This window comes from Mus caroli, unplaced genomic scaffold (genome assembly GCF_978045245.1).
Source record: "Mus caroli unplaced genomic scaffold, Mus_caroli_1 scaffold_3, whole genome shotgun sequence".
Taxonomy (NCBI): domain Eukaryota; kingdom Metazoa; phylum Chordata; class Mammalia; order Rodentia; family Muridae; genus Mus; species Mus caroli.
Genome location: NW_028227258.1, coordinates 63,159,352 through 63,184,325, shown reverse-complemented (window position 1 = coordinate 63,184,325; position 24,974 = coordinate 63,159,352). Strand labels below are relative to the sequence as shown.

General features: G+C 40.7%; 1 protein-coding gene across 1 annotated transcript; it reads left to right on the top strand.

Moving 5' to 3' along the window:
- The first annotated feature begins 1,166 nt into the window (after positions 1–1,166).
- On the top strand, positions 1,167–23,196 carry Sec22b (SEC22 homolog B, vesicle trafficking protein). The gene is made up of 5 exons (XM_021158199.3): positions 1,167–1,397; positions 7,330–7,439; positions 12,743–12,903; positions 14,551–14,697; positions 21,175–23,196. Exons 1-5 carry the CDS (start codon positions 1,323–1,325, stop codon positions 21,327–21,329), a joined length of 648 nt encoding a protein of 215 aa, XP_021013858.1. The 5' UTR covers positions 1,167–1,322; the 3' UTR covers positions 21,330–23,196.
- The last annotated feature ends 1,778 nt before the right edge of the window (positions 23,197–24,974 follow it).

Here is a 24,974-nt window from a genome sequence, read left to right as displayed (position 1 = left end):
CAGTCTTCCCCAAGTATAAAGTGAGGGCCTTCAGCTAACAAATTTCACAGAGTTGTTTAGTTAAATGTTCAGATAATGATAAGACACTAACTATAAGTATTTAGCAAGGAATAGTTATTACTAATGTAATAAGTATATTTGTATAATTTCTTTCTTTCTTTTTTCTTCCTTCCTTCCTTCCTTTCTTCCTTCCTTTTCTAAGTTTACAAAACCCCTGTACCTCCACGTTCTTCTCATTTAATATTTACAAAAACCCTCTTGAGGCCAAGAATATCCCTATCTCATTGATGAGGACACCAAAGAACAGAGAGATGAGGACTCTTCCTTAACGGTGATTGTCTGTCTAGAGGTTGCTTCAAAAGCAAGTTGAAAACCAAGTTACTGGAAAGCCTGGTAAGATTACCCTTTCTATACCATGACAGAGGCAGCCAAGAACCTATATTTGGGGAGGCTAATGATGTATGTGATCCCTGAGTCCTGTACTTCTTCATTTACTCATATATATATATATATATATATATATATATATATATATGAATAAATATATATAATACTAAATATTGCTAATCTCTTTTTAAAAGTTTCATGTGTGGGGGTGGTTTACTTCCACTCCTGCCTGTGCAGCACCTGCGTGGAGAGGTTGGAGAGGCCAGAAGAAGGTGTCAGATTCCTCTGGAACTGGAGTTACTGATGGTTGTAAACCACCATGCGGGTGCTGAGTTGAACTCCGGTCCTCTGAAAGAACAGCCAGAGTTCTTGATCCCTGGGACGGTCTCTCCAGCTCCTATTTACCTATCTCTTACCATAAACTGTTTAAAAATTTTGTGACAGTATAAACACCCAGGCCAGAAAAACCCTCAAGAAATGAATCTCTGCTGAGACATACACAGCTTATAAAATATTATACATAACATGTTCTGTAAAAAAAAAAAAATTAAATCTGAAAATACATAGATTTACAGTTGCTTCATACTCCATTCGTCTAAAAAGTTCGCTCTCAGTCACCTTTCCAGCCCTGCTAAGCTTGAGTGCCACTCCTCTTGCAGATACACCACTTAGAGGAAACAAAAATTCGCAGACGTGGGCGGGACTTGGTCGGAGGAATGACTGCGGAACTAAAGTTCCCGGTGGTTATGGTTCTCGGTGGGAAGCCAATTGGAAGGACCGGTAGTGGAAAGCTCTGAAGTCGTTTCCGGCCACCTCAGCGGGAAGTGGAGACGCCAGCAGCTAGCTGTTGGGGACCTCAGCCGGAGGTGTAACTGGCCACCGCGGGAGAAGAAGGGGCAGTGACTGAGGCGGCCTGGTCTCCGTAACCAGGGAAGATGGTGCTGCTGACGATGATCGCCCGTGTGGCGGACGGCCTTCCGCTGGCCGCCTCGATGCAGGAGGACGAGCAGGTAAGCTGCTGCCGGAGCCCGGAGCTCGCCCTGCTCCCGGATAGTGAGATCCTAGCGACCTCACAGACTCCTTCCCCCTCTTCTCGAGAGCTCTTTTACCGTTTGCTCGTGAAGAGACTACCTATGAGAAGAAATCTTCGTGGAAGGAGTTAGAGTTATGGTGGTAACTGTTCCTCTCTACACAGAAGCCCGGGAGAAAGCTTATCCAGGTTTAATTTGATCACCCAGTTTGTGATGACTTTTTAGGGACCTTGTTAGAATTTAGGACTTTTCTTTTGGGCTGCTGTTAAGGCTGCTGACTAATATATCTGGGGAAGACCAACCCTTGGTTTCTTCACCTCGCTTTCCTGTAGCTCTTGATCCCTGACCTAGCTCGATGACATATTTTGATAGAGGATGAGGTAATATTGCCACTTATAAAGTTGTCAAGGTTCAGTAAAGTGCCTACTTTCACGGCTATGCCTGATTTTCTCCTGCTCTCATAAAGTATATTATTCGGATGAGCCCAAGAATATGATCCGGACAAAGGAGATTGGGGGCGGGGGCGGGGGGGGGGTCTTAGAGAACACTTCCTTTGAAAAATATTTTCCCCGTCAGGGGTAGCAGTGGGGTAGAGATGGGCAGAAACTGATCAGTTGCATTGAAGTCTAATGGAGGAGAGGGACCAAAGTGGGTCTGAAATGCTACTCCATATTAGTGGGCCCCTACTCTCTGCTTTGAAATTTTTCTGAAAAAATTCATGGATTCTTTCTTAATTTTAAACTTGGTATTTATTTGATATTGGTCTGCCAAGTGGGTTTGTTTCATTGATGAGCAGTTCTCCACAGAAGTGTTTTGTTTTGTTTTTCTGGTTGTGATTCTATCATTTCCCTTTATTAATTTTGATTTTAAATAATAAGCCTTTCTGAACCTTCAATGTCTGCAGAAGCATCGGTCTCAGACTCCGTTTTACCATCAAGATAGTAGACAGAACGTCACACACTGCCTCATACAGAACAGCACTGTCCTGAGAGTGCTAGGGGCACTATGTCTCTGGTCCTCCTCCATGTCAGAGTGTGTGCTCTTATTGCCCTTCACAGAGGCTCTTAGGCTTAAAGTCACACCGCTAACAAGTAGGGTAATGGAATGTGCCCGGGGTTGTTGGTGGTGCTGGTGCGGTGCTTTGGGGGTTGGTCTGTTTTTATCAGGGACTGTTCCCATTTGGAACTGGTTGATACTTTGTTGGAAGAGACTGTCCTGTGCCTTGTAGGGCGTCTATCCTTGGCCTCTACTTCCAGACGGCAGTAGCAAAAGTTCCTTTAGGGACAAAATCAGTCCTGGTTGAGAATTGCCAGTTTCAGTAATCAGTATTTTATTAAGTAAGCTATTGTTTTTAAAATCAGTATCAGTTTGGCTCTAGACCAGAACCTTCGTTCCTAATCGTTATTGTGTACTGTCTTGTTTAAGACTTTTCAACCACGTAGTCACTTCTTACTAATGGGGAAATAACATTTTTTTTTAAAGAAAATTGGGACAATTTCTAGATAGAGCTTGCCTTGAACTGATCCCTCTGTCTTAGCCTTTTGAATGCTAGAGTTACAGGTGTAGACCACCACACCAAACTCAGAAATTGCTTTTAAGACATAGATTATCTTGACCAAATAGTCTTATATTAAGTACTCTAATTATCTAAGCCAAAGTAATGCATATACTTTTAACTATTTGTACTGATACAACTTGAGTTAATTTTAGATATTTACTAGGTGCCAGCCCCTGTGTAAGCTCTTAACTGCCTTATTACTGAAGATGACTGGTATTCAGCTAAGACAGGAAGGAGAGTAACATTCACATATAATATAGACAGTGCTTTATACAGTGTTGACTGCTTACCTAGTAATTTAGGCTTAGGACAGGTAGAGAAACAACCTTCTCTTCTCAATCCCAGACTTGCTAACTGATAATCTTGTCCCTTTCCTGCTCTTTCTTTTCTTTTTTTCTTTTCTCTATAATGACGTTTTTCCTTTGCACTTTCTTTTATCTACCTTTCTGTTCTGTCTGAAAAGTATTGTATTGGCGTTAATTCTGCTCTAGTTCTGGAAGGGCAGTTCAGATTTGGAAAAAGTGTTGGAGCTACCAGGTAGATGACAAGAGCTCCAGAAAAAAACAAACGACCTACCTGCTGTGCAGCCAAGCCGCCTCGCACCCTTATCACGTAAGGGCGGTTACTATAATTCCCTGTAGAGGAAAATGGCTGCCTCTTGATTCTTAGTCCAACTGGCCTTTGACCAGCTGAGTTCATCAAGGATTTATCAATGATAAGACCTAGCTAAACATTCTTGGAAAATGCTGGTGATCTTTGACAATACTGATGTAAGAAGTGGGCGATAATGGAAAGGGGACTCTGATGCACCTTCATGAGGTCATCCATCATCCATGATGTCCATGATGGGGTGGAGCTTGGCTGTCTAACCTCTCACCTGTGCCTGTTAAGTAAACTTGGTATACTCATTGGTTTGTAAAACAAAAACAAAACTGAAACATTCTTAGAAACGTGAAGGGTGATATTTGGTAGCACTAGTTGTCCACTAGGCCTAGGCAAGATGGGAAAAGTCCTGAGGTTCTGAGGAAAGCACACGTACCTTTTGTAATATAGAGTCGATCTTCATGATAGTGGATAATCGTGCTTGCCTCATGGCAAATCCAGCTCTTCTCCCTCTCTTCGTTATTGGATCACTAACATATCCTGTGGACCGAGGTTTGCTCTCTGTATGAGGTGGAAAGCACAAGCAGGGCATCTAGGTATTTTTAGCTGAGCTAAGGGACTGTGAGCCCTTTGTGACTTTGACATTGAAAGCTGTGTCTGTCTGTAAAGCACTGGTTAGGTTGTTTTTGTCGGATCTTCCTTAGTTCTCACACAGCTCCGTGAGCTTTTCTTGTGAATTACATGATTGACAAGACTTTGTTTAGAAGGTGGATCTACTGTTGAAACAATTTTAATCAGGGAAGTGGAATGTCATAGTGCTTGAAGAGGGGCTATATGTGGTCAGATTATCTAGGCCAAATCCTAGCTCTTCCCTTTCTAACCCCATAGTGTCTTTGGCAAAATTTGGTTTCTAAAATAGAATATTGGCATAATAATTCTAAGCACCTCCTAGAGTAAGTATAATGATTGTGAGTTAAAGTATGTAAAGTGTTGAAATTAGTCCCTGCACAGAAAATGAGTATTAACTTTGTTTATTTTTGAAGTGTTTTTCTAAATTCTAGCCTGTCTTTAAATTTACAAACCAGAATTGCACGTAGTACTCTTTGTGCAAAGATGGAGTGAACAGGGGTGGATGAATGGTTTTATACTATAGGATTAATCCATGCTATTTAGAAAGGTTGGAAACTTATATAACCAAAAGTTCAAGATGCTAATGATGCTTATTTTCAGTAAATCTTTACTCAAGATATTCTCATAGTCTTCCCCTCCCCCTCCTTCCCCCTCCCTGTGTGTGTGTAAAATTAATGTGTTATATTTAAGACCAACTTAATTTTTCCATTTAACAGTTGTATATGTTGAACATTGTCTCACACCATTAAATATTTTAATGGCTGCCTAATAGTCTATTATGTGACTATGCCAAAAAAAAAAAATCATTATTTAGCCAAGATGGTTTTGTTCTTAGGAATGATAATGCCTGTTGAACCAGCATTATGTTGGCTGTCATACTATAATCTATGTAGATTTGTCCCAGTGCATGCCATTACCTTTCTTCCTTAGCACATTCTGAAATTGTAGCATGCTTCCAACCATTTTATCTTATAATTGGTATGACTTTTAGTTTTGTTCTCTCAGACTGTAGTAATACTTACATTACACCTGTGGCGTTGGAAGGGTTGTGCTAATCCTGATTTGACTGGCAAGGTTGTGGTTTTGTTTTTGTGTGGATTGAGTTTTCTTCAGCTTTGCCTTTAAGGTAAGGCATTCATCTGCTTTTAGCAATTGAAAACAATTGTTTTATTGATTTAGGAATGGAGATTGCACGTAACTAATTTTTAAGATCCCTACATGACTCCAGTGTGAAGCCAGGGTTGACAATCATATATGTTGATCTTCATTTTCACTTTATAACACTTCCAGCATTAGTTGGGCACATGTGCTGTTGTGGGTTCAGATCTCTTCATACCGTATAATGGCATGGTGAATCAACTAGATTGATAAATACCATTCACATGTCAAAATAGGATATTGTGCATTACTTCTTAGTGACTGAAAGCATGTGACAATATTTACAAACATGTACTTACTGACCAGTCATGGGTGGATGCATGCATGTATACTGCTTAATATGATAATGCCAATATAATGTTATATGGTAATAGTTATTATAAGGTAATGTTTAATGTATGAATTGATATAATATCCACATACATACATACATTGACACAAAAACATTTTCTCAAATGAATAGCATTATAACAGATCATTGCCATAACAACAATGCTAAACAAGATAAATGGTCCACAGTTATTCATTGAGTGTACTCTGCTTGGCTCTCTTGGCTTACATTACTTCATTACTTCATTTCTTTTTGAATTTCAGGTTGTCATTTTTCTGTCTCTGTACCTTTGCATACCTGCCATGTTCTAACTGCCTCCTCCTTTGTGTACCTTTGCATACCTGCCATGTTCTAACTGCCTCCTCCTTTGTGCTGTCAGCTCAGTAGTGTCTTGTCTAGAAGCTTAATATTTCATGGTGTGCTTCCACAAAGTTAGACCCCAGACCCAGACTCTGGGAAAACTATTATAAGCACTTTTACTTCGGTGTTAAGAGATATCTGCCAAAGGAAGGCTAGTCTATCTTTCAATACAAAATAAATAGTTCTATAAATGGAATAATTTGGGCTTTCTGCTAAATGGCAGTATGTGTAAACTAGGTGACTTATAAACAACAAAAAACACTGAGAAGTCCAAGATGACAAGGTTAGCAGATTTGGTGTCTGCTTCTCATTCTTAGATAGCAACTCTGTGAGTCTTTGTAAGGTACAGGGGCCAATCTAACTTTCTGGAATTTCATACAGGGACATCACCCTCTACCATTAGCACTCCATCATCATGACTGAGCATCTCCCAAAGGCTGCACTTCCTTCCATCAGCTTGGTGGTGAAATGCCATAAGCTTACAGGTCTGGGCAGTAGAGACCCTTCAGGCCACAGCTAGCAGGGCGTCCTCTTCTCTTTCTCAGGGACAGGGTGGATTAGCAATGTGTGTTGTTTCTCATTCTCATGTACTGCTTTTCTCCTTTGAATCTAGTAGGTTAGTAAGGTATGGCGTTTATCCTTTCAAAATGATGCGACTATAGAATACCCCCTCCTCTTCTTTTTAATAAATTGTTCAGGGAAATACATCCTAACCATTTGAGTGTTGTCCTTTTTGTCCGGATCCCTCTTTATTCCAGCTTGCTACCTACACTGGAGAACTGGATAGAGTGATGTAATAAAGGATAGCTGCCCATTTTGCCTCACTAGCTGCAGGGCCAGTGTTCATGGGGTTTTCAAGCACAGGCATGCACATACAGTCTTAGTTAAATGCCCTTCCACTTTGTGGAAGGTTCTGTTGATAATCCAGCATTTAAGAAGAATGAGTTCTCAGAACTCTCTCCGGAGTGTGTGCAGGATGGCGTTATGAGATATCTAATGGTAAAAAGCACACCAAATACCTTGCATATAGATGACCTGCACACGTTTTCTTCTTGGCAATTACATTTTGGGATCTTGGAAATACTAAGAGTTAGGGTTTCTCATTTGTTCTAAAAGTAAGACGTTTTATTTTTCTTTATTAAAATGAATCTTAATAACTGCTAAATAAAGGACCTTATTTACCTAATATTCTTGTGATATCATGATCCTTCTAACTGATATAGCTTTGTGTGGTGTGTGTTAAATTTTTCAATGAAGCTATCTTTTTTCAGTCAGGCCGGGACCTTCAACAGTATCAGAGTCAGGCTAAGCAACTCTTTCGAAAGTTGAATGAGCAGTCCCCTACCCGATGTACCTTGGAAGCAGGAGCCATGACTTTTCAGTGAGTATAGCTCTGATTTTGTGTGTGTGTGTGTGTGTTCATTTAAATATGTACTACATGTACATGTAATACCTTGTAAGAATAATGTAATACCTTGTAATACCATATAATACCTTGTAAGAATCACAGTAGGGGTTGGAAAGATGGCTTACTTACTCTTCTTGTAGGGGACCTCCGGTTCAGTTCCTGGAACCTATACAATCACTTGTATTTCTAGCTTTAAGGCATCTAATACCCTCTTGTAGTCTTCAAGGTTACCTCAACTCACATATATAACGCCCCTTCCATACAGACACATATACTCTATTTTTAAATGTGCGTTTAAAAAGAAATGAACATACCCATAGTTTTTAAATCCTTTAAAAAAAAAAAAGTAGTGTGTTGTTTCCTTGTGTGATACTGGGGGGGCGGGGGGGGGGGGTGTCCCAGAAGACAACCTCAGATGTCATCCTCAGGCAACATCCACCTTTCTCTTTTTTCTTTTCACAGCCATCTCTCTCTCTCACTGGCCTGGAACTTGAAAGTAGGCTAAGCTAGCTGGCCAGTGAGCCCCAGGGATCCCTGCCTGTCTCCTTCTCCAGTGCTGGGATTATAAATGTGTGTCATCACACATGGAACTTTTAAAAAATATTTATATATATATTTATATTTATTTATATAAATTTATATATATTTATATCTGTTTGTTTATTTTATGTGAGCACGCTGTCCCTGTCTTCAGACACACCAGAAGAGGGCATCTGATCCCATAACAGATGGTTGTGAGCCATCATGTAGTTGCTAGGAATTGAACTCAGGTCCTCTGGAAGAGTAGTCAGTGCTCTAAACTACCAAGCCATCTCTCCAGCTCCACCTGGAACTTCTTAAAAACACATTCTAGGGCTTAAACATGGGCCTTCAAGCTTGCAAGGCATGTAGTTTCCTGATTAAGTGATCTCTCCAGCCCAGAATAGTAGCAGTTTCTTAAACGTAAATATAGCTTTAAAACTACAATCTGTTCATAGAAACACCTTTTCTGCCTCTATTTCTAGAACACCAAAATCTTAATTTTTTTTTTAAGTTAACATGCCTACAGTAATTTAATTTGTTAACCTGTGCCCATTCTATACCTGTTATGCAGTAATCGATAACTTCATGCTTTAGGAACATCCTGGAGGCAGACACAAATAGACTATTACTCCTGCTCAAAGGCTTACTAACAGTGGTACAGACCAAGTCACATAACATCTTCAAGCTGTGGTTTTCTCTTCAAAGGATTTCTCAACAAGGATTTTAAGGCGATACATACGTATTTAGCATCTTGCTTTATACATTGGGGATAGACAATAAGTATTTAAAACTGTAAGAGGATTTTAAAGCATCTAAGTCAGTGGCTATAGAAGTGGTGGGTTTCTGTTTGGTTTTCATTACTGGGGATTGAACCCAGTGCCTTCATGCAAGTGCCCTAGCACTGAGTGATATCCCCAGACACTCATGGCGATGGACTGTGCACAAAGGTAATAGAGGGATGGAAGGCACAGTACTGCTTGTCTCAGTGCTCTACCAGAAGACCTTCAGGTGCAAATTAAGGGTGGAAGGACAGTCCATCACAGTAGGAGAGTGGATGGACAGTCCATCACAGGAGAGTCATGGTGGGAAGGGCTTGAGCTAGCTGGTCCTGTTGTATCTGTGATCGGGAGCAGAAAGGAATACTGCTGCTCAGCTTGCCTCATCAGTCCTGGATGTCAGTCCATCTCAGTCAACTCAGTGCAGAAACTCCCTCAAAGGTGTGCCCAGGGACTCTCCTGGGCAGTTCTAGGTTCTGCCAAATTGCCAGTCAGTATTGACCATCACAGGAACTTTATTGGACTTTTAATTATCTACAGATGATTGTTGTTAAATAATAGCATGCCAAGTTGAATCTTTAAAAACAGAAAAGGTTGAAAAGGAAAGATGTTATAGGAAAACCACAGCAACAGAAAACAGGACCAACTAAGCAAGCTTCGCTGTCAGCAGCCTGGTGATGAGGTCTGTGAGGACCAAGAGGAGCTGCTCGTTTGAACTGAAAACCAAAAACCAATAGGACTGTAAAACAAAAGTACTTCAGCTATCAGCAAGTATCCTTTAAAAAGAAAATGGTAGACACATTTTGTAAGGTAGTTACATACTATCTAAGGCATGTTTTTTAGGTACTTTGATTTAAACACCAAAAAATATAACCATTCGGCCATACAGGTAGTGTGCACCTGTAGTCTAAGCTATTCTGGAGGCTAAGGCAGGAGAGCCTCAAGAACTTAGCCAAAAGAGTGTGTGTGTGTGTGTGTGTGTGTGTGTGTGTGTGTATTTAGTTATATGATACAGTTATCTTCCATACCCACAGGTTCTGCCTTTGTGGAAACCATGTCTGTAACCAAGAGCCATGCATTGAGAATATTTTTAAAAATTTAAAAAGTATCTACATGAAGCACATGTGGGGTTCCTGGGACTTTTTTTTTTATCATTATTCCCTAAACAATATAACAGCTATTTATAAACCATTTATATTTTATTAGGTATTGAAGATGATTTGATGTCTACAAAAAGATTTGTATGGGTTTTATGCAAATATTCCACCTTATATAAGGGACTTAGACACTTTCCAATTTTAGTAACTGTGGGTTTCCTGGAAGTGATCCATTGTAGATACTGTGGGAGGGCTGTATCTCCACAGTGGATAGAGAATGAAAGACCTGGGAAGAAAGTTCCTCCTGATTCCTGTAGGGCTTTACAGTCTGGTTTTTCCACCAAGGCTCGTAAAGGCTTCTTTGCCAGACCTTGGCTGTCTTCATGAAGGCCCAGCCTTTCTAACAGCCAGTGTTCTTCCCCATGGAGGCACGCATTCAGGCAAGCACAGTGCTTTAGAGGAGGGCTTGTTAAACTTTCCACTTGCTATACTTCTTGTGCACAGGATTCTTATATGGCACTGAGTGTGTAGGTACATAAAATGGTTGTGCAAACTAAACATTTACTGATCATAAATTGTTAATTTATTTTTAAATAGTTCTTTGGTATACAAATAAATTTTATATTTAACACATAAGCAAATTTGCATGCTCATGAGATGAATGTGTTTTATTTTTACATAAAGGGTTGTCTGGACTGAGTATTTGATTCTACGGGATGTAGAACATCTTCAGTATTTTTCAGAGTTTATCTTCATTTGATTTTATAATCTTGATTGGTGAGGACAGTGCTTTGCATAACTGTATAGTGCAGAATGGCAGAAGTGTGGCTAAAGTCATTTCAGAAACTGGTGGAAATTCTGTCCAGATCTCATGGCAAAATTCACTTAATGAAATTTGCAATAAAAATTTTAATGCAACTCAAGTCAGCAACTCAAATAGTAAATTTTAAAATCAAACGTGTAATAATAAAATGTATACTTCTTTGATAGTTATGTGGTGGGGAATGGTGCCAGGAAAATGTCTTTGCAGGGCACAGTGCATGTATGTCAGAAAGCATGCTGCAGTAAAGCACACTGGCATCACTGGAAAGCCCTACTGGAAGGAAACACCTTGGGCTCATAGTTTTGTTCATTCTGAAACAACCTAGTGTTGCCAGATTTCCTGCAGTTCCTGCATTCAGCTGCACAGTGCTGTAGGGGGTCACAATCCTCAGGTTAAAGAAACATAGATGAGGTACTTTGAAGAAACAATAAATTCCTATTTGGGTGTTTGAAGAAAGGGACTAGAAGAAAAGGGAATACAAATTTCACAGAAAAAGGCAATTACAGACGCGTGAACATGTGAGAACAAATGGAATTTCTCCTGGTGTATGAAAGCACCACGGTGAGGAAGAACAGCATAAGCAGACATCATGCCATTTGGCTATATGGTAAAATGTGACTAACATTTCATCTGAAAGGCTATAAATACTGTGCCAGAATAAGATTTTACTTGACTGATATTGTGTGTCCCTGAAGCTGTAAGTAGGGCAGTAAGTCCTGTTTACTTCTCTGGGAGTGAGACCAGCGTTATAAATGACAGTGCAGATTAACATCAAAGAGATCCTTTAATCCAGTGCCCAAGCAAGTGGTAGGACACCAGTGGTAGATTTTTAAATGTTACTCTGTGCCTGGGAGAGTGCGTACAACTTTAGTTTCTTCTTTGTGGGGCTCTAGGATGTCTCGGGAGTCAGGAACAGAAGGCAGGAATGCGAGATCTTATCAGAGTGTCTGCTTTTAAACCACCTAAACCAAAGAACTTCTGATTTTATCCACTGTATATATAAGCCCTATTAGTATATGTGTTGTTAGAAGAACGAGAACTGTGGCTAACCGGGCAATGCTGGCACACACCTTTAATCCCAGCACTCATGAGGCAGAGGCAAGCTGATCTCTGTGAGTTCAAGGTCAGCCTGGTCTACAGAGCGAGTTCCAGAATTCCAGGATAGCTAGGACTACACAGAGAAACCCTGTCTTGAAAAACAAACAAAAAAAAAGAAAAACAACAAAAGAGTACTGTGGCTAAAGGGTTTGAGAGGCTCTTAGTAAATTTATTTTCCCCAAGAATATCCCAGTCACAAAGCCCTTTCCCAGAATGCTAGAGAGCTCATTGTCCCAAAAAAGAGTTCCACACAAAATTCCCTTAGTAAATGATTTCCAGTTGATTAGAATTCTGCTAGCCAGAAATAGGCAACATAACTATCTTTGAGATGTTTCTTTTTCTGTGCCAGTAAATGTTTTTTCATTAACTTTTTATTCTATAAATTTTTAGTTTTGTTTTATGTTATGGAAGGAAGGACTTTAATATCTGTTCATTATTAGTATGTTTGTCATACAGGTTAAAAGGGTGGATGGGTTCTTCACACCTGTAGCTTTCAAAAATAACCTCTTAGATATTAATATATATTAATTGAAAATATACAATGAATAAACAATGCCTACACTCTTTTGGATTTTTTTTCTATTTACTTTTATGTTTATGAGTGTTTTGCCTGTGTGTGTGTGTGTGTGTGTGTGTGTGTGTGTGTACTATGTGCATGCCTGGTGCCCACAGATCCTCTGGAACTGGAGCTATAGATGGTGTGGGCAGGGTGCTGGGGAGGAACTCAGGTCCTCTGCAGGAACAAGACATGTTCTTACGTGCTGAGCTGCCCTTGCCCACCCAGGGCTTTGGGTATTGTTTAACATGGGGAGATGGTTGCTTTCTTCTAACAGTTTGTGATCTGAAATGAACATTCTGACTTAAGTGGAATCTTTTCCAAAGTTGATACAGTGCTGAAAGTCAGCTTCAGCCTGAAGCACTATTACTGCATAAACACCTTGTCTTGCTTTTTCCCTCCAGCTACATTATTGAGCAGGGGGTGTGTTACTTGGTTTTGTGTGAAGCTGCCTTCCCTAAGAAGTTGGCCTTTGCCTACCTAGAAGACTTGCACTCAGAATTTGATGAACAACATGGGAAGAAGGTGCCCACTGTGTCTAGGCCCTATTCCTTCATCGAGTTTGGTAAGATTAGAGCCGCATTTCTCTATTCAGGGAGTAGCACTGTGGAAAAACTTAAAGCATTGACATGTTTCCCCCTGGAATGTGCCTGGGAAGGTTTGATTCGTTCCCCTTTCCAAATTTACCTTTTTTTTTCCTTTTGAATGGAGAAAGCTTCATTCTTAGTAAATTCATCTAGTCTTGTCCTTTTCCCTGTAGCACATGTACCTTTTGTTGTCTAGTTTGACTCCTTATTAGGGTTATTTGTAACAAATGAACATTTCTTACATGAAGTAAGTCTACTTGATTATCCTATAACTGAGTTCTATTTTCCAATCTGTAGACTGTCACAATAAGACTAATTTTATGGAAATCAGAATTTAGAAATCAGGAAAAATGATGATTGTTTATTTCAATAGAATAAGAACCTCTAATGTAAAATATATGGTATTGGAAAACCCTCTTTACTACATTCAGAAGTGGCAAGCATAAGAGCCCTAAGTAGCAAGCATGTATTTGCACAGGAATTATGGGAAGGTTCAGTGCCAGTCAAACCTTTAAGAGGCTGTGCTGGCTGTAGGTCATGGGAAATGGCCTGTGCACGGTAAGCACTGTGAGCGAGGAGGTAGTCAGAATACACTGCATGAAATCTTTAGTCAAAAGAGAAACATTTTTATGCTTTAGATTTGCTAAAGTTTTCAAGTTTGTTAGGTGTTTCACCTTGCTTTATTATAATAGAGAAAAATCGGCTACATGCTAATTTATATGATGTATATGGTTTTTTAATGTTATTTTTCTGGATAATAAGTTTAGTAAATCCAAGTGACTAATAAGACACATGTGTCAAGCTCACAAAGGAAATAGGTGGCTCACCCAAGTAAGCTTCAGGGGAATAAAGATGGGAATGGACTACAACACCAGGCATGGTGACTTGGGACATAAACATAGTTGTTCCCGCCCTCAGGCTGAAGATGTAAAGGGAAGGCTCAGTTTCTGAACTGAAGGAGAATATTTAGGGGGAAGACCAACTTGAGGGGGCAGATGCCTTAGTGGGGGGCTACTGCTAGTCCTCCATCCAGGTTAGCTTCCCAGCGTGCAGGGGAACGGAGTCAGCATTCAAATAAGTCAAAGGTATCAGCACACAATATTTCTATGGTAGGTCATTCCTACAGTGTTGAGAAATCGCACATGTAGGCCACAGATGAATGGGGCTGCAGCTCTGCTTTGGTATTTTTGGAAGTTTTCTATCATGTTTGATTTGAAGTGGAAGCACAGGGTAAGTTTGGAAAGTAGGCTGCTGGTTGATCACTAGCTCTTTTAATAATGCCATCACTATTTTAGGGGTTGCGTAGAACTAAGTAATGAAGCCCAAATGGTCCTCTGAATACAGATTGAAATCTTTCTGTCTTCAGGAAGAGTTTACTAGAATGGGTCTGGTTATCTCTAAGGATTCTGATGGTAAATGCCTTAGGCTCAGAGATGTTCAAGGGACAGTTGTCCTGAATGGTCCTCTTAAGATTTTACAAACGAAGAGGTCAGAGCCAACAGCAGGCAGATGTAGGAATAAACTCAAGACTGTGGACAGTGACTGATTAGGAGTAGACTCGAGTTCTGATTATCTTCGGTGGAAGGACCAGGAAAGTTGGTAATGGTTACCTGTCCTCATTCTAGATACCTTCATTCAGAAAACCAAGAAGCTCTACATTGATAGCCGTGCTCGGAGAAATCTAGGCTCCATCAACACTGAATTGCAAGATGTGCAGAGGATCATGGTGGCCAATATTGAAGAAGTCCTACAGCGGGGAGAAGCACTCTCAGGTATCGGAGAACCATGTCAGATCAGTTTGTCAGAGTCCCGTGGGGCCCTCAAGAAATGACTGACGAGGGGTTAGGTCACAGCCAAGCCCCTGAGGTGAAGGGGATTTGTGCCTTGCGTCATTAGTCTTTGTGCACTAGAGCAGTGCAAAGGACTCACCCAGAAGCAGTCACTGTTTCTAAGAACTTACAAAACCAAGCCCAGTGAACACTGAACATTTGTGCAAGTTCCATAAATTAAAAAGAAGACTGAGAGGCGGTTGCCAAGGATGTGCTTCATGCTAGCTGTCCCTGTGGGAGGCCTTACTGCTGCTAGTTCAGGGGCATACAATGCCATTTTCATCAAGGCAGCCCTCTTTTGAGAAACATTTAAATCTGAGACCATGAAGAAAGATCTAGTCTGCTCTCAGCGTCCTTCAGTCAGTCAGTTGAGTGTCTGCTGTATGGAAGGTGTGCTGCTCTATACATGGAGGATGAGACTGTAAATACATGTCATTCTCACGGGTTTGCAGGCACTGTGTCTCAGCCAGGCCTTTGTTTTCCTCCTATTTTTTTTTTTTAAAGATACTCCTCTGACTCACAATGTTGTCCTTTTTTTTAAAAAAAAGATTTATTTATTAAATATATAGCGTTCTGCCTGCATGTATGTCTGCATACCAGAAGAGGGCACCAGATCTCATTATAGATGGTGATAAGCCACCATGTGGTTGCTGGGAAATGAACTCAGAACCTCTGGAAGAGCAGTCAGTGCCCTTAACTGCTGAGCTCCTCCTTGCCATTCTTAACAGTGCATTGACTCCATATCACCTGTCCTTTCAGGAACTGAAGATGACTTCCCTGGTCCTTGTAGCTCAGGCCACACTGGTCTCCTACCTTGGACTCTTAAAATACTTCATTATACAATCTTTAGCATGTACTGTGTAGTATGTCGGTTTATTTGTATGCATGTGTTTTTATGTGTACACATGAAAATGGAAGCAAAGTCAGCTCTCAGTGCTGTTCCTCAGGTACCATTCACCTTGGTGTTTTGAGGCAGTCTGTCCCTGGTCTGTGGTTTTCAATTATGCTAGGCTGGCAGACCCAGGGGTCCACATATTTGTCTCCCAGTGTTGCAGTTATAAGCATATTCCTCCCCAACCCCCAGACTTAGTTATGTCTGGGGACCTACTCAGGTTTTCGAGCTTGCCCTGGCAAACACTGTACTGTCTCCTCGGCCATGTTTATTAATAGATCTACCTGCCAGATTTTTAAAATGGAAGTCAGGAGGCAACTTCAAGTATTGATCTTGTCTTTTATGTAATTGAGACTCCGTGGAGTTTTACATGTTTGTTTGTTTAAATTCAGATAATGTCTCACTGTGTAGCTCAGTGACTGGCCTGGAACTCACTGTATAGATCAGCCGGTCTTGAACTCAAAGAAATCTACCTGCTTTTACCTCCCTAGTTCTGGGACTAAAGTCATATGCTCCCACACCACAAGACTGTGTCTCTTGTCTTTTCATATGCCAAGCTAGCTGGCCTGTGAACTTCTGAACACGCTCATGTGAGGACAATTCAGAGCTACAGCATCTGGTTTCAAGTGAATTTGTGGAACTGAACTAAGGTCTTAATGCCTGTGTGACAAGTGCTTTATCCACTGAGCCTTCTCCCTAGCCTATATCAAGTACCTGGAAAAAATATAGTTGTTACTAATGTGTCATATATAGTTACTTTATATAAATCTATATTTAACATAAATATTTAAGTATATTTTTGGCTTTGTTTTATGTTTTGGAAATGGTCTTTTAACATTTTTTTATATTCATTTATTTTATTTTATTTTATGCTTATGAGTGTTTTGTCTGCATGTATGTATGCGTACCGCATGTGTGTATGTGTGCACACACACAGAGATCAGAAGAGGGCATCAGATCTCCTAGACCTGGAATTATGAATAGTTGTGAGCCATCACGTGGGTGCTGGGAACTGAACCTATGTCCTTTACAATAGCAGTACATGCATCTTACTATCCAGCCTTGAGTCACTGTGTATCTCTGACTTTCCTGGAACCATTTGCTTCTGCCTCCTAAATGCTGGCATTACAAATGTGTCTTACTATGCTCAATTTACATAGACATAGTTAAGGTAAATTAAGTAAAATGAAGTAGAGATTTTTCAGTGATGGGGATTGTATTATCTGGAAAGATTTTAAGTTATAGATAGCTGGATAAAATTAGATCAAAATATATATGATATGTAACATTATTTAACCATTAGATGTAGACATGTAAGCTCTTCATTTCTGTGTGCTTGTGTGTGTGTGTGTGTGTGTGTGTGTGGTGTACATGTTTGTGGGTATGTGCATGCAGTTGTATGTCTGTACTTGGGTGTGTGGAGGCCAGAGGTTGATGTCTGATCTTTTTCTCCACTGTCCCACAATATTTATTAAGTCAGGCTCTCACTGAACTGGAGTTCCCTGAGCTATGCTGGCCAGTGAGCTCCTGGGACTTGCCTGTCTCTGCTCCCCAGAGTGGATGTACAGTCATACAGTGCTGCACCAGGCTTCTGTGTGAGAGATGTAGATCTGAACTCAGGTCCTCAGGTCTGAGTGGCACCTTCTTGCAAACTAAGCTATCCCTTCAGCCTTAGGCTCTTTGAAGATAGATTTTTGTTGGTGGTGGTGGTGGTTTTTGTTTGTTTGGTTGGTTGGCTGGTTTTGTTTTGTTTTGTTTTAGTTTGGTTTGGTTTTTTCGAGACAGGGTTTCTCTGTAAAGCCCTGGCTGTCCTGGAACTCAGAAATCTGCCTGCCTCTGCCTTCCAAGTGCTGGGATTAAAGGTGTGCGCCACCACCGCCCTGCTTTGAACATAGATTTTTATGAGTGTTGTATGTCTCCCATACTTTTGTGGTTTTCATCATAATGATTACAGGTAGATTCCATAATAAATATTTCTCATTTCAACTTTGCTGTATATTCATCAGCAGGGAGCTTGCCTTGGTTGTGCACTGCAGAATTTAACCTTTATGTCAGTATCCCTCAGTTACCACAGCATATAGCACCATAGTCTTTAAACATCAAATTTTGAGTGTGGACTTTATTATTGTAATAAACTTAAGAGTTTCTACCTGAGATAAAGTAGACTAACAAAAAATTTTCTTACACCCAAAATTTATATATTTCCACTTGTCCACAGGTAAGAGTTCTCTTGCAGAGCTCTTGTTTGATGCAGGGCTGGCAGGTACACTGATTGACAGGGTATACACTTCTGCCTCTGAGTATATTTGCCTGCTTGGGGAGTGAAGAAACTATCTCAGGGATTCCTTAAATATAGAGTGAGGGGACTGAGGGTCTTCTGCGTGCTTTCTTGTTGTAGGCGATCCACTGTGGGCGTTTCTGTATCATTTGCATTAATTGATGTGACCAAACACGGGACAAAGCAGCCTTTGGAGGAAGGATTTGGAGGGCGTCACAGTTTGAGGGGATAGAGTTAATCATGGCAAACTCACGGTATTAGGGAGTGTACAGCTTTGGTTCTTTCCCTCCTCACTCACCAGTATAATTAGAGTAGCAGACCCGAAGTACAGTAGGGACTAAAACCTTGGAGCCTACCAGAACCCACTTCCTTCAGCTAGGTCTCATCTGTAAAAAGTTATAGTCCCTAAATAGTGCCACTAGCCAGGGCACCAAGAATTTAAGTACATGAGTGTGTGGGCATCATTTCACTTCCATAACACTTTCTAAGTCTTCATCTGAAATAAGCAGATCAGACCAGTTTTATAGACATTACTTTAATCGACATTTCTTTGTTGGTAACGTTTATGGTCTGGAAAAGGTTCCAGATGTGGCTCACCAAACATAGCATTCAGCAGAATCAGTTGGTTCCTAGGGTCAAAAAGACCCCCAAAACCCCCAAAACAAAAACAAACCAAAAAAAGGAGCTGTAGTAATGTATGGGCAGGAAATGGCTTCTAGAAGAAGTTGTTTTAAGTGAGGGAAAACATATCTGAATTTCAGGACAGTAAGAAGATTAGCATCTTTAAACAGTGCTTTCTTTTTTTGTAACATTGGTCTCAGCCTGGCTCTCTTTCTAAATGCTTGTTTTAGAGCTCATCCACTTTGCATGCTATGGACAATCTTGTGCATTTTCATCAAGTTCAGGTTTCCTTTTGTTAGTGCCTATTAAGTGATGAGTTATTTTTCTTTAGTCAAAGGTGTTACCTCTACAGAACTGTGAGTTCCACAGAGACCGGAGTCATGGGTGCTTTGATTCTCACTGTCTTCTTGCACATCCCATGGTCCTTGTTGTGTTGTAGAATCTACCATATGACTCTAAGGAGAACCCTGTCTTTATATACCATGTGTTTCAAAAGGCTCCTATTCAGAGGGATTCTCTTAAATATTACTTATTCCAGCCTGGGAGTGTTGGTGCAGCCATACCTGGCAGGAGGATTGCAGCTCAGGACTAACCTTAGTTCCACAACAGTACCCCAGCCTTCAGCAAACAAATCATTGCTTAATCCATATTGCCTCGTGGTTGTTGCTTCACCCATTTATTCTCAACTAATGTAGAGTCATTCAGCAATTGTTTACAGCAAAGTTTTAGTTTAATAAGAAAACTTAAGCATCGACATGGTGATTTCTCTTCTTTTTCTCTTCTTTCTTTTGTGATCCCTTGGACCAGTTGCTAATTGAGTGACTGTTGCACTTATGTTAAGTAACACCATATTTCCCAATCAAACCAGCCTGTTAAGTAACTCCAAATATTCCAAAGCTGTTGCGTGTAGCTTGTGCTACTCCACCTTAATTCTGAGACCAGCCACGCTACCAGCCCACACCCAGCTTCCCTTGAATCCACCGATAAGAGACACTCACACAGTTGTTCAATTTCAACTTGCCCTTTTGACATAATTGCTGGGCACTACTATCTCCTGTCTGGAAAAGCATTCCCTTATCAATAATATCTCCGCATCTCTCCACCTGCCCTAAACTTTGGTTGTGCAGTTATATCTAGTCCCAGCTAAACATCCCTAACTACCCTCCTGTAGGAGTGGTCTATGTGGCCACTCCATTTCGAGATCTCACATGGCTGGTCAACTTTTCTCTATCAGAAGCATGGACCCAGAAATCCCTATCTGTCCCGCCTATCTCTTCTACCCAGCAACTGGCCCATGGCTTCTTTACTGACAGATCAAGAACCAATCGGGGAACAGGACCTTAGCATCAGAACCACCCCTACAGAAAGCATTGTTTCTTTTTCTTTCCTTTGAGAGGGTTTCACTAAGCAGCAGCGGCTGGCCTTAGATTCCTGGTCCTTGCATCTCTGCTGCCGTGCTCCTGGGACTTTCTATAGCAGTGTGCCATCACACACCACTGATAAAGCAGTGTCCAAGGAAGACCAGGAAACAGACTTTCAAAACTTGGAAGCAGTGAAAAGTTGGAGTAGAATTCCTTGGCGTCAGTCGGAATGTTTCTTTTCATAGTTAAGCTCTGTGAGGGGGCAGTCTTCATGGAAATGCTAAAGGCTTAACGTACTAGCATTTGTGAGGTTTTGGTTTTCTTAAAGAACCTGTCACTAGATTTTAATTACGGTTTAACTTTTGTATGTGTGTTGAAATACTACATCTAATAGCTTTGATTTTGTAGCAATCTTTACTCTGGGAAGAAACTGGGAAGTGGCACTCACCACGGAAGTATAGCTTAGTAGTCAGTATCTGCTTACTTGAACGCTTTTGGTTATCCTAGTCCTCTTACGTGTGGTTTCGACCACTTAGCATGTAAATATGATAACTAAACATAGAGAGATGGTTCACAGGTTAAGTGCTTTCTGCTCTTGCAGAGGACCAAATTTGTTTCCCAGCCCCACATCTGATAGCTCACAGTTGTCTGTGGCTTTAACACTGCAAGATCCAAGGCCCTCTTCTCACTTCCAGGGTGTCATGTATACATGCGCATACACATATACACATAAATTAAAATAAGTAAATCTTTTTTTTTTTTTTTTTGGTTTTTTGAGACAGGGTTTCTCTGTGTAGCCCTGGCTGTCCTGGAACTGACTCTGTAGACCAGGCTGGCCTCGAACTCAGAAATCCGCCTGCCTCTGCCTCCCAAGTGCTGGGATTAAAGGTGTATGCCACTACTACCCGGCTAAGCAAATCTTTAAAAAAGAGAAGCAAAACAACTACCAGGTGCTGCAGAGCACTCAGCTCTGTATGCCCAGCATGCTCAGGACCCTCAGACCCACAGCAGAAGGCAGGTGGTGGGGGAAATCTGCTGCTACTAACCGGCATTGGTCATATGCTGAAACCATCACTCTAAAGCAGTCAGTGTGCCTACTCAAATGTTGATAATACAATTACTATTTTATTGTTAAACATAGTTTAAACTCCATGATTTGTTTATTCTGCCAGTCACTTTTGTTATTTTTAAACCTTAATGTTTTTTGGGTTTTTTTTTTGATAAACCACTTCAGGTCTAATTAATGTTTTCTCTTTTTTTCTTTTCAGCATTGGATTCAAAGGCTAACAATTTGTCCAGTCTATCTAAGAAATACCGCCAGGATGCGAAGTACCTGAACATGCGTTCCACTTACGCCAAGCTTGCAGCAGTGGCTGTGTTTTTCATCATGCTGATAGTGTATGTGCGGTTTTGGTGGCTGTGAGATGTGAACCTAGTCACTAGTAAGGGAGAACCTAGAACCCCACAGGTGTATGTTTTCAGGAAACTGAGCTCACAGGGCTGTGTATTAGAATCCACGTGGAACTTCTTCTGCCTCTAAAGACCTTGCAAGAAAAGACCTGTCCTGAAAATGAAAGATGGCGCCTCGTTTAAGGAAGCTTGACCCATGTGGAAGTCTCTCTGGGACAGACTTTCTCTGGGTGCTGAGCTATATGTATTAGGGAACAGTAGGTTGTCTTTTTGTTTCTCTCCCTCCCAGTACATTTGTGAGACAGCAGAACTGGGGCATTCTCTCTCTGATGGAGCCATCAGTGAGATTTAAGGTAGCCAACCCATTCTAGCAGCATCCTGAAATTCTGTCAAAGAAGGCGGCCCTCTGGGGAGTCCTAACTCTAATCGACATTCCTGTGTTGGTAGCGTGTGACTGATGTTCTAGTGAGGCTCATAGTGTGTGAGGGTTAGTTGCCTTGATGCACAGGTCCTGTGCTGGCCACTGTAAGAAGTTAACTTTTGTTGTTCCTTTTGTATTTGCTTATTGCACAGTTGCTTTGGAATTAAATCAATTATATAATATGCCTTGAAATTATATAGTATTGCTTGACTAAAAGGATGAATTTTTTTTTCTGTCATTTACTCTTTGTTGTTTTTCTTTTCTTTTTTCTTTTTTTTTTTTTTTTTTGTTGTTGTTTTGTTTTGTTTTGTTTTGTTGAGACAGGGTCTTTCTAGCCTCAGTTGTCCTGGAACTCATGAACCAGGCTGGCCTTGAAATTACAAAGATCCACCTTCCTCTTTGTTTACTCTTTAACTCTCTTGGAACATTATTATCTGGGACTGTTTGGTCTCTGTAGAGTTGATATAGCGCAGGGTAGTCAGAGGCCCTGCTTTACGAGAAGAAAGGCCCAGCTTAAAGCTCCAGCTCTGCCTGCCCCTTCCTCCCACTTTGTCTGTGCGTTCCCAATTCTTGGTTTTCTTTACGACATAATTTGCTTAAATCTATAGTCTCCTGTCCCATAAATATCCTATCAGGATATTCACAAATTGCAAATGTGATGTACTCAACAATGTAGTTAGTTAAATTTATTATCTTTGCAGATCAGTACTCAGACACAAATATTCATATAACTTATGGAGAGCATCTCTGAGAGCCAGCCCCTCGTTTCTGTTCCAGCTTATGTAAGTTCTGCAAGAATGTTTTAGATATAAATGACTCACGGACAGTGACTTCAGTAAGCAATGGCAGTACATCAGACTTCTTTCCCCTTTTTGCTCAGGGATAATGGGGATATCACTTTTCACCTTCTGAGGTAGAATTTTATAAGTGGAAAGAATAGGCCTTTTGAGTATTATCACAAGGGGCTACAATATAACCTATAAGTCCTGCACACACTGCAAACATCTCTTTAAATTGTACTGGAAAACGAGCCAGTGTCTTATTTCTTAACATCTTTGGAGAGACTTTTGGTAAGCGGTTTTATAACCCTAGGGATCATCACTGCTGCCCTATTCCTGGCGGAGGACAATAGTCTCACTTCCTGGTAGGGATGCTTATTGTACTCCTAGTAAGTACAGAACTAGAATAAATGTTCTTCTATTATGAGTAAATCTGCCAATTAGAGATTTATGCATGAAATACAAAATGACTTTTTATAGAGAATAAGTGCTTTTAAGTCTTTAAAAGGCTTACCCCATAAATAATGATATTGGCAATAAAAACCTTTGGAAGACTGAAAACCCTAAGTAGTCGCACCATAGTGCTTGGTGCTTACTTAAGAATGGAGCGTGGCAGCTCACTGTTGGAGTTGCATGCTGCAACTTAATGTCAGAATGAAATAAATACTTGTAGAATGTTACCTCCAGTGTGAAGTTCTGTCGTCGGGTTAACCTTCGTACACATACGCTCTTTTTGCTGTGTTCTACCTCATCTCAGTGGGCACTGAACTCAGGGGGAGGAGTAATTGATGAACAGAGGAACAAGAATGTGGTAAAGGCCAGGGCAATGGACAATGGGGATGTGGCCTCTGGTGTGTGTTCTAAGTAGCTGGTAGTAGGAAAATCTGAGAGGCAGAACAGGTCAGTGAGCAAGCAGGATTCCAGGTAGAAAGTATAGCGATGGTATGGCCTTAGTGAAGGGACATTACATGACAGGTAACTTGTTGCTAGAGAAGTAGAATAAGCATTCTAGACAGAGATGATGGCATGTGAAAGACATGTAGTAAAAGCGAGGCACATTTGCTTCATCTTAGCTCAGGATAAGCAGACAGGAGAACTAGACTAGGGCTACTTTGCCTGCTGAGGGTTGCCCTACTACCAAAAAAAAAAAAAAAAAGATTAGATTAGAACTTTGGAGATGGAATTGAGCCATGGGGGAGGGGACAGTAAACAGCAGTTTCAAGAAAGGTGATCAGAGGGTCCAGGTAAGAGGGACTTATTGAAGTATGCTTCCAGTACTCTGCAAACAGAGACTTGCTCTGAGATACAAAAGAGTTAAACATAGTCCAAAGTCACAGAGCAAAAAGATGTCGGCCAAGATTTGAACCAGCCAGTTTGGTGTTTGAGTCACCCAAAAGGGTTTGGTTTTGGTGTTTGAATTTTTCAGGTAAGTACATGAACTGACGGATTTTATCATGGCCTCTGCATACACGAGCCACTGTCATTTGTTTTCTCATGTCCGTCTCCCTCAGGGTCTGTCTGTATGTGCACCAACCCATCAAAGAAAATAAGGACTTAAAACTGTATTCTGAGTTTAGCAAGTTTAGAAGTCATTCTAGAGAGCTGAGCACACAGGCAAGGTCACTGCAGGTGCAGAACTGACCTACTGCAGGGGAGACAGCCCTGCCCTTGAGAACAGCTGTCTTGGTTATGTGACACTGAACTTCATTGCCTATTTTATTAGATACCTCATGGTATCACAGTTTAGAAATATTTGACACATCGACACATACCTGGTTATTTTACACATACCTGGTTATTTTAGTGTCCAACAGCAGTTCTTGAGCCTCTTGGGAAGTCTTTGTAAAACAGGTGAAAAATATCTTTATTCCAGAAAATCTGTGCCACACCCATCTCTGGCCAGGCAAGACCACAGCATTGCTCATGAAATTACGGTGGCCCATGGTCTTTCAGTTTGCTCTAAATGTATAGCATGTAGAACTCAAAAGTTAGATGCCCGGAGTCTGGAAAACTGCTGTGAGTTGGAGGACTTCTACAGTCTAAACTATAAGTTCAGGGTTGAAATTATAATTCAAAAGCTACTATGTGCACAAAAACAGACCTGCCGAATAGTTCTTATAATATATTCAAAGATCTTAGTCTACTGAAATACTATTTTATTTTCAGTTCTAGTTACTTCAATCACGTCTAAGGAGTTTAAATTTTATATTTGTAAGTTTTCTTCAAATGCAAGAAACTAGGCCAGCAGATTGGCTTAGTGAGTTAAAATGCTCACCACCAAGACTGACAACCTGAGTTCAGTCCCTGGACTCACATAGTGGAAGGAGTGAGGAGGGACTCCCACATGTCTTCTGACCACACACGTGCTGTGGCACATACTTGCACATATAATAAATATATTTAAAATTTTACAAAGCTGATATTTTCTGTGCAATACAGGATTTAATAAGACACATAG